This window comes from Cyanistes caeruleus, chromosome 9, assembly GCF_971803275.1.
Source record: "Cyanistes caeruleus chromosome 9, bCyaCae1.hap1.1, whole genome shotgun sequence".
NCBI lineage: Eukaryota > Metazoa > Chordata > Aves > Passeriformes > Paridae > Cyanistes > Cyanistes caeruleus.
The window spans coordinates 6,588,680-6,601,544 of NC_141709.1; the positions used below are offsets into that span (position 1 = coordinate 6,588,680).

General features: G+C 43.8%; 1 protein-coding gene across 1 annotated transcript in view; it reads left to right on the forward strand.

Annotated features, from left to right (window-relative positions):
• Positions 1-12,865, forward strand: part of HMCN1 (hemicentin 1) — a 172,970-nt gene that overhangs the window by 113,206 nt on the left and 46,899 nt on the right. The window contains exons 47-54 of the mRNA XM_023931592.2: positions 2,269-2,382; positions 4,903-4,989; positions 5,397-5,588; positions 6,301-6,474; positions 7,358-7,471; positions 8,895-9,040; positions 10,590-10,740; positions 11,424-11,627. Of these exons, the coding sequence (XP_023787360.2) occupies positions 2,269-2,382; positions 4,903-4,989; positions 5,397-5,588; positions 6,301-6,474; positions 7,358-7,471; positions 8,895-9,040; positions 10,590-10,740; positions 11,424-11,627 (1,182 nt within the window). The remainder of the gene's footprint in view (positions 1-2,268; positions 2,383-4,902; positions 4,990-5,396; positions 5,589-6,300; positions 6,475-7,357; positions 7,472-8,894; positions 9,041-10,589; positions 10,741-11,423; positions 11,628-12,865) is intronic.

Genomic DNA, 12,865 nt, shown 5'->3' on the forward strand with positions numbered 1-12,865 from the left:
TTTTTCACCACCTCCTCATTTTCACAGTTGTATCACTGTTTTAAGAGGAAAAATCTTTGAAAGAACAAATGACTAAAACCAAAGCACATCTTCAATTTTTGTGGGTCTGTGTATGAAACCAAAGGGAGCCTCAGAAATGAGTGCCAGAGATGAGTGCATGTAAAAGCATTTCTGGCCATGTTGTTTCTTCGACCTTGGGTTTGCCACTGGCAAGTAGAAATCTTATGACAATAAATTTTGATGAAGTTTTTAATACTCTGTGATAGCCACCATGCAAAGCCTGCACCATGAACCTAAGAGAACTATCAGACAGGTAAAGAGCTGGAAGGTGTTTAAGAGCTTAGCTAAGATTGCATTTGAAGCTGATATTCAGGATGTTTTAATAAGTGAAGCTTTTAAAGTTACAGATAGTCCTGTCCTCTGCTTTCCCATTTTTGCATATGGTGTGTGGGAAAAGGAGTGGGTGTGTGATTATTTCCCAGTATGAACCTGGCTCTGGGAGCTGCTCTGCATTCCCTTCTGTGTCAAGTTGCTTTTAACAAAAATAACATCTTCTGAGCTTGTTTCTGTCCTGTCTGTTGCTTTCTACACCCACACTAATCTCACCTCCCAGATCTCGAGTCAGGAAGGGAGAGACAAAAAGATGTTTATTGTCTCTGGATGTTGGCTGTGTGGGAGGGGAAACACGCCAGGGATCAGGGCTTTGTTTTCCTCCAAACTTCGTGCTTCAGAAAGCTACACGTTGTGGTAGTGAACTGTAGCCAGCATGGCACTTGGAGCTTTATTTGTGCTTGTACAGCTGTAAAAAACAACAACAAAAATACTCCTCTAATTTTGGAGTTAAATTCTTTGGCAAAGCAAGATTCTGGTTCTGTTGATTGAAAACATACTTGGCATTGTAGGTAGTTTCAGTGTGTGGACACACTGCTGGCAGCTTTTAGTCAGTTAATTCAGATCATGGAATCACAGAATATCCTGAGCTGGAAGGGACCCACAAGGACCGTCCAGTCCCACTCCTGGCCCTTCACAGGACACCCCAGCAATCCCACCCAGTGCTTTAGAGCATTGTCCAGTTACTGATGTTTGCTTTTGATGATCCTTCCTGCATATCTTCTAGGAAAAAGAAAAAAATCCACTGTAAAAATCTACCTGCTACCCATGTAGGCTGTGTCCTAAGCTGCACATGAGCCTTAAGAAGGAGAAGAGCTTTTGTTTAGCTAAATGTAGAAAATCTGTCTTGCCTCAGCACTGGAGGGCTGGGTATGTTCTGGTGTGCGATGCCTGGGAAGGTCACAGTCTCTGGCAGGCAGGTTTCTGCTCCTGCTTTGGCCTTGTGCAGGAGTAGGTGGGAGGAGGCATCAGAGAGACTTGAGGCTGGAAGACTTGAGCCTCCCTCAGTCTCCCAGTACTCCCAATGGCAGGCAGGACTCCTTGGGCCGAGGCACATCCAGTAACCACCTCAGCAGTTTGTTCCTCCAAGTGCATAACCAGGATCATTACTTTCTGGGCTGTATCCCAACAGTGTTAGCCACAGGCAGGAGCTGCCCTGGGCAGGTGTGGTGTAGGTTAGGGAATGGTTGCTGATGGGAAAGCTGCAGGCTGGCTGCCGCCTTTGGCTTCACACTCAAATGCTCCCTAATGTCTGTTCTGCTGTTCCTCTGCCAAAAAGCAAGGAGAGAGAAGTTACTCTGCGATAGCAAAGCAGGGATATTCCTTATCTTTGGTCAAACATACTTGCAAATCTTCCTTTTAAAAGATCATGTCTGTGCAAAGGTAACTTGACAACCACAGAGTTAAGAATAATCTGTTCTTTTAAACCATTGCATATAAACCAGTGCTATTATCAGCTGTTACTATTATTGATTTGCACAGTTAATGAAAATGCTAGAGGGGAGAAGTGGAATTTTATTCCTTATATATAAATATGAAAATACCTTAAGGAGTATTTATAATATAAGTTGTTTATAGAGGTAAGCTTATTTTTGTGTGTACACACATAAAAAGCACTGATGAGGCATTATAAATTTTCCTGAATATTAATCTAGAATCTCAATATTGTAAAGCACTCTTGTGAGTGAAAACCCTGCTGTCTGAGGCACTGTGTGCTGTCCCAGTTTCCTGCCCAGAAGTGAAGTACAGCGTTTCTGCCACATCCTAAGTGCCGATCCATGAATCCTGTGCAGTGGAGCAGGGTGTGTTTGCCCTGCCCAGCCCTGGGATGGTGCTGGGTGTTAGAACAGGACTCTGATGCTATTTTGGCTGTCCCAGGGGGCCGGACACTGCGGCTCAGCCCCACGGGCACGGCAGACGAGGGACATTACACGTGTGTGGTGACCAATGCTGCAGGGGAGGCCAGGAAGGACTACCACCTCTCTGTCCTGGGTGAGTACCTGTTCAGATTTGGGGCAGCACAAGAGACAGGTTTGTACAGTGGGGAGGGGAGGGCATTCTGTATACTTTGCTGGTATTTTAAAAAACATTATGCCAAAACACGTGTCCTTAGGGAAAAAAAAATAAGTGAATTTGATACCATAGACAGAAAATCAAGTTGTAAAGAGAATCATCTTCTACATAGAATCATAGAAAGGTTTAGGTTGGAAGGGACCTTAAAGCATATCTCATTCTACCACCCACCCACCTCCCATCCATGGGCACCACTATCCCAGGTTGCTCCAAGCCCTGTCTAGCCTGGCCTTGGGTACTTGCAGGGATGGCAATCTGTGCTGCAGCCTCCCCACCCTCAGAGGGAAGGATTCCTTCCCAATACCTCATCTATCCCTACCCTCTGGCAGTAGGAAGCTATTCCCCCTTGTCTGTCCTTCCAGGTCCTTGTCCAAAGTCCCTCTCCAGCTCTCTTAGAGTCCACTGAGGTCCTAGAAGGGACTCCAAAGTCTCCCCAGAGCTTTCTCCAGGATCAGCAATCCCAGCTCAAATACAGTAGGAAACCTTCAGTCAGCAGAGCCTTTAGTATGACATAGGATATAAACCAATGTGGTAGGGGGTGATCCTGCTGACATACTTAGACCAGGAGTTGTCCTGCAGGCTCTTTAAATGCTATTTGGAACCATTAATGTATTACTTTATCACATTGCTTAGTTTTGCAAATCATTATTTTCCCCAGAAAACACTACTTCTTAGTTTAGTAACTGTTGCTTTTATCAATAACAGTCAGGCCTGGCACAGTGCACGTTTTCTCTCAGTGTTTCTGTGTAGAACTTTGTTCTCAGTTTCCATTCTCTGAGGTGCTGAGCACCCTCATCTTCCTTTCCCTTCAGCTGACTTGAGCATATTCACCCTGTAAATGATAACTCCCATTCAAGTCAGTTCATGTTTATTTGATGAGGTCATGGAAGTGTAAGTGTGGTAGAATGGAAGAGATGGATAAAAACTAGAAAGCATTCATTGTCTGACTGTTTTCTTTGGAGGGTTTTAGTAGCAGGGTGTTCCTGAGGGTTCTGGGAACCTCTATTGCATAGGCTTTGTTTCCCTTGAAGAAAAATGCTCAGTGAAGCTGACTTCAAGTGGAAAATTCCATTGTTCAGTCTTCTCTTCCTTCCCCCCAGTAACTTCTTTCTTTGTCTTTCTAGAGGAAAGTTACTGGAATGGAGCCTGACAGTGGCACAGTATCCTTACCAGTCCCTGTCAGTGGGAACTGTACACAGACATGCCAGGGTTTTTCTGGGTTACTATAGGAGGTGCAGCAATTCGCAGGCAGAGCTTGGAATAATAAGCACAATATTTATATATTTGGAAAGGGTTTGGTGTGGCTTTGCCATATTTTTGAAAGAAGATGTGTTGATGACCTCTTGTATTTTTTTGGAGTCAAAGCAATGAGTTGCTGTCTTTGTTTATGAATAACAGTAACTTCTAGCCTGACTTAAGTCCTGAACTTTTATGATTTTAAGTTTTGTTTCCCTGCATCTGTTTCCTTCACTCTAGTTTGAACCCTTCATTAGTTATCAGAAATCTGGTGTAACATTCTTGTATCTGTTGACAATGAATTCTGCATATTTCCATGATTTTTACTTCTATAAAAGATTTTTTCCAGCAATGAGCTAGATCACAAATAAGCTGCTAAATATATTTTAGTTCCTTTCTTCTTAGGTCTTATATATAGACTGAAAGAGTTTGCATATTGCAGGATTATTAAAGCATAAATCTGGCTCCTTACTATGACATTTTGTTACAAAATTTGCTGTATCTCCAGGAGTTGGAGCTGCTTTCTAATAACTACAGATCTTTTCAGCCTGTTACACTCCATGCCTGCTTTGACTTGTAGTGCCAGTTTTTTGTAGTTAAGACCAGTTTCTTTTGGCCTGATCTACAAATACCTCTACCATGAAAGAAATAATTGATCACAGTTTTTAACCACCTCAGTTACTCCCTGAGCATTATCTCATAATCTCCCTGAGATTATGAGCACGCTCATAACCTGCCCTCCTCATCCAAAATCACAAGTTGACCAGGATAATTTGGAAACATGTCTGCCACGTCAGCCATATAGTAGGAGTTTCCATGTCTTGGATTGGCTGTATGGGAGAGTGGGGGGGGTGGGTGGAATAGGTATTTTAGATGTTTTATCTTCTACTTCCCTAGAGAAGTGTAATTTGTGCCACAGCAAGGTGCCTTTAGACCTATGTAGTGTGTTTATTCCCATATGGAATTAGCTGTATTTGCAGAGAGCACTGATAAACCATGGCACAGTATCCACTTCTTGGCAATATGTTGTATTGCTTTTGGTTTTTATGACAGTTGATATGTAATCAAACACTAATAGTGGTGAGTTTGTTTTCCTAATCCTGTGTTCCTGGGCTTATCCCTTCTAGCAGCATCATCAAGCAGCCTGTTATATTTCAGTGTTGCAAGGAATCCATGCTGATGTTGTGTCCTTGCCTGTTCCAGTGCCTCCAGGGATTGTTGGGGAAAATGCACTGGAAGATGTGAAAGTGAAAGAGAAGCACGGAGTTACCCTGACGTGTGAGGTGACAGGTAAAAGAACAGTTTATTATTTACCTTTGCTCATCAATGGCATGGTCAGATCACTGCTGGTACTGTAAAGCCTGTTTTTAATGAGCTTTCAGTTCAATGAGATTTTAAAATCTCAGATTTAACTGCGGTGCTTAGAGCAGGACTAAGCACTTCTTGTAAAGGTTGGATGAGATGAACCAAGAGGGATGTTGCTGTGATATTTCTTCTCCAAAGGCATGTGGAATTCAGAGGAGGTGTATATCACTTAAGGAGGTTCAGAGACTTCAGAACACATATTCCAAAACTTCCCTTCTTGAATGTACATGAAGAGCACACCTGAAACTGTATTTTCCTGTTTCTCAGACACCTTGGTATATCCTAGAGGTTATGCAGCAACTCATGTTTGCCGTTTTCTCAACTCCATCAAGGGAACCCTGTGCCACAGATCACGTGGCTGAAGGATGGACAGGCTCTGGCTGAGGCTGGAGATCCCAGGATCGTGTCCAGTGGGCAATCGCTGCGGATCTCCGAGGCACAGCTCCTGGACACAGGCCGGTACACATGTCTAGCATCCAACGCTGCTGGGGACAGGAGCAGAACCTACAGCCTCAATGTGCTTGGTGAGCAGCTGGAGGAGCAGGCAGCTCGGGAAGAAGGAGTTCCCTTAGAATTCTGTGGGGCTTTATTGACTGTTGCCTGTCTATGAGAATTTTACATGTCAGTAATTGATAAGTGATAGTGGTTTAATAGAAACACCAGTGCTGTGCTTTAGACAACAGAGCTGGAGCATAGGGAGCCTTCACAGGATATCACCCCTATGGGATGGGCAGGACAAGCACTTTGGCTTACTGTGATTCAAGGAAAGAGCATCTGAAGAGCATTTCAGATTATGATCTCTTCAGAAAAGCTGAAACCATCTGCGCTTCTCATTTTGTTTTGCTTTTGGTGTTTTTTTTTTTTTTACATGAGGGTTATTGCACAATGGAGTACAAACAATGGTGAGTTTGTTTTAGACAGCCTTGTTCCTAGGCTCATCCCTCCTTCCAGGATTGTCAAGCAGCAGCTCGGCCCAAGGAGTTGTGCCTTGCTTCCTGGGAACCTGTACTTGACAGAGGCAGGGGTGGGAGTGAATTCCACTGATTTGGGATCACTGCTGACTTCAGGACAAAACATAAAACCAGCTGACTGTTGTCTGGCTTTTGATGCTCCTTGTAGGACTGCCACCCAGCTAGCCGAGGGTGCAGTCAGATTCACAGTCTGAACAGGGGCCAGAAAATCAGATTTTCACAGAAGGGCTTTCCTCCCTGTGGTTACTGATTTTGTTGTTCCCAGTGGCTCCAAGCATCGTGGGAGCAGACAGCCAAGGGGATGCAGAGGATGTCACTGTTATCCTCAACAGCCCCACCTCACTGGTCTGTGAAGCTTATTCCTACCCTCCAGCCACCATCACCTGGCTGAAAGATGGAAGTCCCTTAGAGTCCAGCAGAAACATCCGCATTCTGCCAGGTAAACTCTGTTCTTAGTGAGAAATAACACCTAATTATTTTATTGCATATTTTTCTGTTACAGACTTCTTTAAAAAAATCAAAGGATATATTTCTATTAAGTGCAATGCACTGGCACAAGTTGCCCAGAGAGGCTGTGGCAGCCCTATCCCTGGAAGTATCCAAGGCCAGGCTGGACCCAGCCTGGGATAGTGGAAGGTACCCCTGCCCATGAATGGGCTTTATGTTCCCTCCAACCCAAACCATTCTGGGATTCTTTGTACTTCTCTAGCACTCCCCATTCCAATATTTTTAAGTACTTCACAATTGACTGATTGTTTATTTGTGTTTTATGGTGTATTTATTCTTTTGTACCATCAAGCAAAATGATGGGAAAATGCATAAGAGTTAATGAATATAAAATACTTGTAATTAAGTGTGGAAATTAGATGGAGAGAGATATAAATTAATAAAGAGAATGAGGTGGGATTTTTCTAGGTCATTAGTAGTTTGCCATTTTTAGTTAGTAGAATAACTTTTCTGTAGTACCTGTGGAGGTTGGAAAATGGGAACAAGCTTCAGAGGGAACACTGGAGTACCGTAGATGTATGAGTACCTTACCTTGTTAACTGCAAGCATTCAGAGGAAGAATGAGTCCTGGCTAAATAGCTTCAAGAAATTCCCTGCACAAATTTCTTGTGACAAATTCCCCAAGAATCCACAAGCAACAGGAGTTGTGAATCCACAGTACTGCCATGAATCATATATTCATTTGTTACATGTGGTAGTAAGCAGTCAGGTTTTCTGCTCTTGAGAGGGCAGATTTTGGACCAAAGGGTTTGGAAATATGCTGCAGGAAGTATTCAAATAACTGGGAAACTATTAAAGGTTGGTGTCTTTGGCAGGTGGGCGTACCCTACAAATCCTGAATGCCCAGGAGGACAGTGCTGGAAGATACACCTGCATAGCCACAAATGAGGCTGGGGAGACACTGAGGCACTATCAAGTGAAAGTCTACAGTATGGCAATGCTTTCAGTTTTTGAAATTTCTTTTAGTTTTGCGTTCTTCCATTTTCCCCATTGCAGTGTTGTGTGTCCTGGTGAATACAAGATTTCCAATTAGTGGCTCTGCTGAGCAAACATCCGCATTAGCTGGTGACATTGCTGGAGGAAAGACACCAGAAAAGTTGATTGTTGCATCCTTTGCAATGATACAGTTGCACTAAAAGCCTTGATATCACCCAGGGGAGGACATTTAAGAAACACTGAACTCCTGTTTCCTCTGAAATGCTTCTTTTGTTGCTGATTTTCAAGTCAGATGAGTGCAGCACAATGTATGATGTGTGCAGAGAATCTCCTGAACACAGAAACCATTTTAGAAAAACAGGAGATGGCCTCTAACATCTAGAGGGAACTTTATTGAGGAAGGTAAAATAGGAGGATATTAATTTCATATCCTTCTATAAGATTTCATATGCACAAAAAAAATTCCCATTCAAGTCCTTCCATCAGCACATTATCCTTTGAACATCTACCTAGATACTCAATTTTAATGCTTAAACTCTTCATTATGGGCTCAATGAAGTGTAATTTTTACCTTTTTTTTTTTTTAATTTCCCTGTCTGATTTGGAATTGGTTTGTTCCCTTACAGTAACCATACTGTTACTTAATTACACTAAGTCCCTAATAAGGCCCCACTGGATTTGGAATAATGAGAAGATGACAAAAAAGTTCATTACTAATGCCTGATTGTGTGGGAACATAAAGCCCTCCACCCCCAAATGCCATTGCAACTGTCAGTTATTAGGATACTGTAAGTATTAGGGGGAAATTTAAAAATTCCCAGTGGAAAAAAAGAGTAGAAAATGCTCTGAAAGCATTTTACATAATTTCAAAAATATTGTGAGACCAAGCTGGGGGTAACTGAAGAATTTTGAAGCATTCTGTTTTCCTTCTGATTCAGAAAGAACCAGGGTTTTGCAACGCTGACATTTCAGTGGAAATGTTGAGTTTTCACCAGCTACCCTGAGTGTGGACTTGTGATCCAACATATGTTTCTGGGAATATTAGTTTCCATTAAAATGCTCTTTAATGACTACAGTACCCTGAACTTTACAGAATTGAAGCCAGGCATGTAGTAATTAAGTGCTATAGTTAGGTAGGGCTGTAGTCAGGTTTGCATGTTTAAAAACCTGCATGTTAAAAAGTGTTGAACACAGTTTTGTATATTTTTGTACATAATAACTGTACTAAATATATATATATATATATATATATATATATATAAATAAAGTAATAATTTGGCTGTGGGCAAGAGGCAGTTTATTGGGGGAATGCACTTGCTTTTCCTGGAGGTTATAAACTTTTTCCAGTTAATGTTGAAATGGTGCAGCAGCCAGTAAGCCATAACAGTCTCTCTCCTCTCCTTTGTCTGTGTGCAGTTCCACCCAGCATTGCCAAAGGGGACATCTCAGGGCCAGGGCTGTCCCCTAAGGAGGTGAAGATCAAAGTGAACCACAGCCTGACCCTGGAGTGTGAGGCTCACGCCATTCCTGCTGCCACCATCAGCTGGTACAAGGACGGACAGGCCAGTCACAAACTATTCCTTCCACTGAGGGGATGTGGGACAGGGACAGCTGAGTGTTCTCTGACCGTGGAAATAGCATCCATGCAAGGCAGCAGCAGTCACCCTCACTCCCTGCTGCCTGCAGAATCACCACCCAGCAGTTGGGGGTGTTTGCTGGCATCCAGACCTCTGCAAATCGACATCCTGGCGTTTGGTGGGTGCCTGGCAGTGCCTGAGACACTGGGGCTGGAGTTTCCAGGCCTGGCACTGGTCTGTGCTGTGAGAGGGAGTGCCCTTCTTGGCAGGATCATCCCATGGTGTGACCACAGGACCCATGGCTGTTGTGAAAAGCCCCCAAAGGCCCTATTACAGATGGTTCCCTCAAGTGCTGGCCTTGCAGAAGTTGCAGAACCTCCCCCTCGGTCCTGGCAGAGCTCACAAAGCCACAAGAGCATCTGGCTGCTCTGGGGGGGTGAGGCACAAGTCCTGCCACACACAGCGCTCCATGAATCTGTCTGGAGAGCTTGGGAAGGGCAGGGCCATAGGGACACACTGAAATCCAGCACAGGGGATGAATAAAAAAGGAACTGTACTGCTATTCTGTAAGAAAGGAGAGTAGCTCTTGCTTGAGCTGTTCTTGGTAGGGCACTCATCATGGAACAGCTCTTCCTGCATTTAAGGGGCATGTGGGAATAACCTGGATGATCACCCTCTGGCTGTTTCAAGTGTGCCCTGCTGTTCTGAGATCCCTGGGAGTCCTGGCCATCTTGCCAAAGAAAACCTCAGTTTGGGGGAGTTAAGAGGTCTCCAAAGGCAGTGGCTGTGTACACCTGACTGCCACTGGCACAGCAGCTGGTTCTCCTTAGGCTGCCCTGGGTGAAAGGCTCTCACTCCTGTTCATGGACTGGATGAACTGCTGGTGAGGAGTTCAGTGCTGACTCCCTAATCATGGAAGCATGAGCTCATGGCATGGTTTGGGTTGAAAAGGACCTCAAAGCCCATCCAGTTCCATGGACAGGGACACCTCCCACTAGCCCAGGCTGCTGATGTAGATGAGCACATCTAATGTGTTCTGGACACACAGGCTGTGCCACTGCAGCCTCTCCTGTCATGTGTGAGCCACATTTGGGTGCAGGAATATCTAATCCTGTGTCTCTGGGCTGCTGTTTGGTCCATTCCATCATCAAACTGTGTTCTTGCTGAGCAGCAGATCTGTAGGATGGATTAGATCTGTTATATTCACAGAAAGCTGGGGATTTTCCATGTATTGGAAACTTGGCCTCTTAGTTCAGGGTTGGATCCAATGCCATGAGAACCCTGGCCTGATGGGGATGGCATTGCTCCTCTCAGCAGCATCCTGGGGCTAGGAGTGATGGCAAATCACATCCTTGAGGAGACCAGCCACCACAATCAGAAGGATGAAGATGCAGAGTTTCTGACAGCCGTGAAAAGAAAATTGTCTCCAGGAACTTGGAGCTTGCTTGAGTTTACTCATGTAGATATCACAAATCTGGCTATTTCTAGTGTGTCCTTTTCTGAGTATTAATTTTAATTTGAATTGACATTGCAGCCACTGCAGGCAGATGAGCATGTCCTGATCCAGGGCAGTGGCCGCACCCTGCACATCAAGGAGGCCCAGGTGTCAGACACAGGGCGCTACACTTGTCTGGCCTCCAACATTGCTGGCGAGGATGAGCTGGAATTTGATGTAAATATACAAGGTAAAAGGGTAATAAAACTCTCCTGGTAGCCTGCTTTTCTAGTATTTTGGGATGCTGGAATTAATAATTTTAGGTCCTTTACCCTTGTGTGGTCAAACCCAATGCTTTTGTGTGGCTTTGATTTCAGGGATATTTTGCTTATTGCTGACTTATAGTATTTGATTATTCTTTTATATCTTGTGTTTCTGAAATCAGTGCAATGGCATAGCAACTCTGATCTTCCTCTAAATGCCATGAAAAAATTTAATTTGTTTTGAACTAAGACATACTTGTCTGTTTTGAGTACTATTTAGAGGCCCCATAAGCATCCTATTGGCCTACTGTGTCTAAATACAAGGAAACTACCATGAGTAATTTCTGAAAATTTAGACAAAATGAGAGCTTGAGTGAAACCAGATACCTCATTGTTTTAAGTATTTTTGTTGATGAATACCTTCTGTGTTTGTTACCAGGTCAACTTACACTGTTATTTATTACTCTTCAAAAAATGCTAAATAAATTGCTCAATTTTTCATTCTAGAAGAACTAGAATTTTCCTGGGTCACTTAAAGTAGGGGGAGGGGTTGATTTAATACACTTAATTTTTATTACTGCTATTGGACATTACAATACGTTCTTATTTCTTGACTTTAAAACTAGCTATTTCTGCTGCAAAATGCTAACATTTTTCCTCTTTGTTGTAGTTCCTCCTAGCTTCCAAAAGCCTTACAGGGAATGGGAAGCTGGGAACATGGTGGATGCAGAAAGAGGTGGAGAAAGTAAAGATGTGATTGTCAACAATCCCCTCTCTCTGTACTGTGAGACCAATGCTGTTCCTCCCCCTGTGCTCACGTGGTTTAAGGATGGGTATCCCCTGAGCTCCAGTGACAGAGTGCTCATCCTGCCAGGTGGGTGTTCAGCTGGCACTCTCTGGCCCTGCATTGAGGTGATCAGAGGGATGGAGCCCCTCTCATGTGAGGAAAGGCTGGGAGAGTTGGAATTGTTCAGCCTGGACAAGAGAAGCTTCAGGGTGACCTCATTGTGGCCTTCCAGTGCCTGAAGGGGCCAACAGGAAAGATGGAGAGAGACTGTTTACAAGGGCTGGAGGGACAGGACAAGAGGGTATGGACTCAAAGTGAGTGGTTTTAGATCTGATATTAGGAAGCAATTCTTGGCTATGAGGATGGAGGGGCCTTTTCACAGGGTGCCCAGAGAAGCTGTGGCTGCCCCTAGATCCCTGGAAGTGTCCAAGGCCAGGCTGGACAGGGTTTGGAGCAATTGCCCAGTGGAAGGTGTCCCTTCCCATGGCAGGGAGTTACACTGGATGATCTCTAATGTCCCTTCCAACCCTAACCATTCTATGACTCTGTGATTAAGAAATGGCCCTAGTGCTAGTATTTGTGTAGTGATGACACATTTCTTCCCTTCAGAATACTTCTTTAATGTTCTTTTCAGACATCATTAGCTGGAAATGTTTCTCTCCAGTCCTTAGCCTTAAGTTATTTTCTTTAAGAAGTAGTCCTTAAAATGGTGTGAAGGTCACCATTGAACTCTCACAGTGAATCATGGAACTACAGAACAGTTTGATTTCAAGGAATCTTAAGGCCCATCACATTCCACCCTCTGCCATTGGCAGGGGCACCTTCCACTATCTCAGGTTGCTTCAAGCCCCATCCTTGGACACTTCAGTGTGTTGTAAAATGCACTACAGCAATGATACCTTCTCTCTGATGTGTTCCTGATTTGTTTCCTTGCTAAATTTGCTTTGACAAAAAGATATTTGGAGTAGAGAAGCCTCTTAACCAAGGGGTGAGGCATGAAAATCATGTTTGCAGCAGAAAAATGGCCATGATCTCCTGCTTAAGCTCATGGGAGAGGGAAGGAGCTGCCTGCAGTCATGAGTGTTGCTATGCAGAGATGGTTTGAGATGGAGTGTTTAAAGAAGGGCAGTGTTAAAATGCTTGTTCATCTCATGAGAGGGTAATGACGAATACTCCCAAAGTGCACTCCTAAGATTTCCTCTCCTTCTGAAGGTGTTTATATGGCTATGCTTTTATGAGGACTAGAGTGAAAAGTACCTCTAAACCTCAGAAGTTAATCTTTTCAGTTTGGAACGGAGTATTCTGTGCCTGTATTTCCTTCTGCC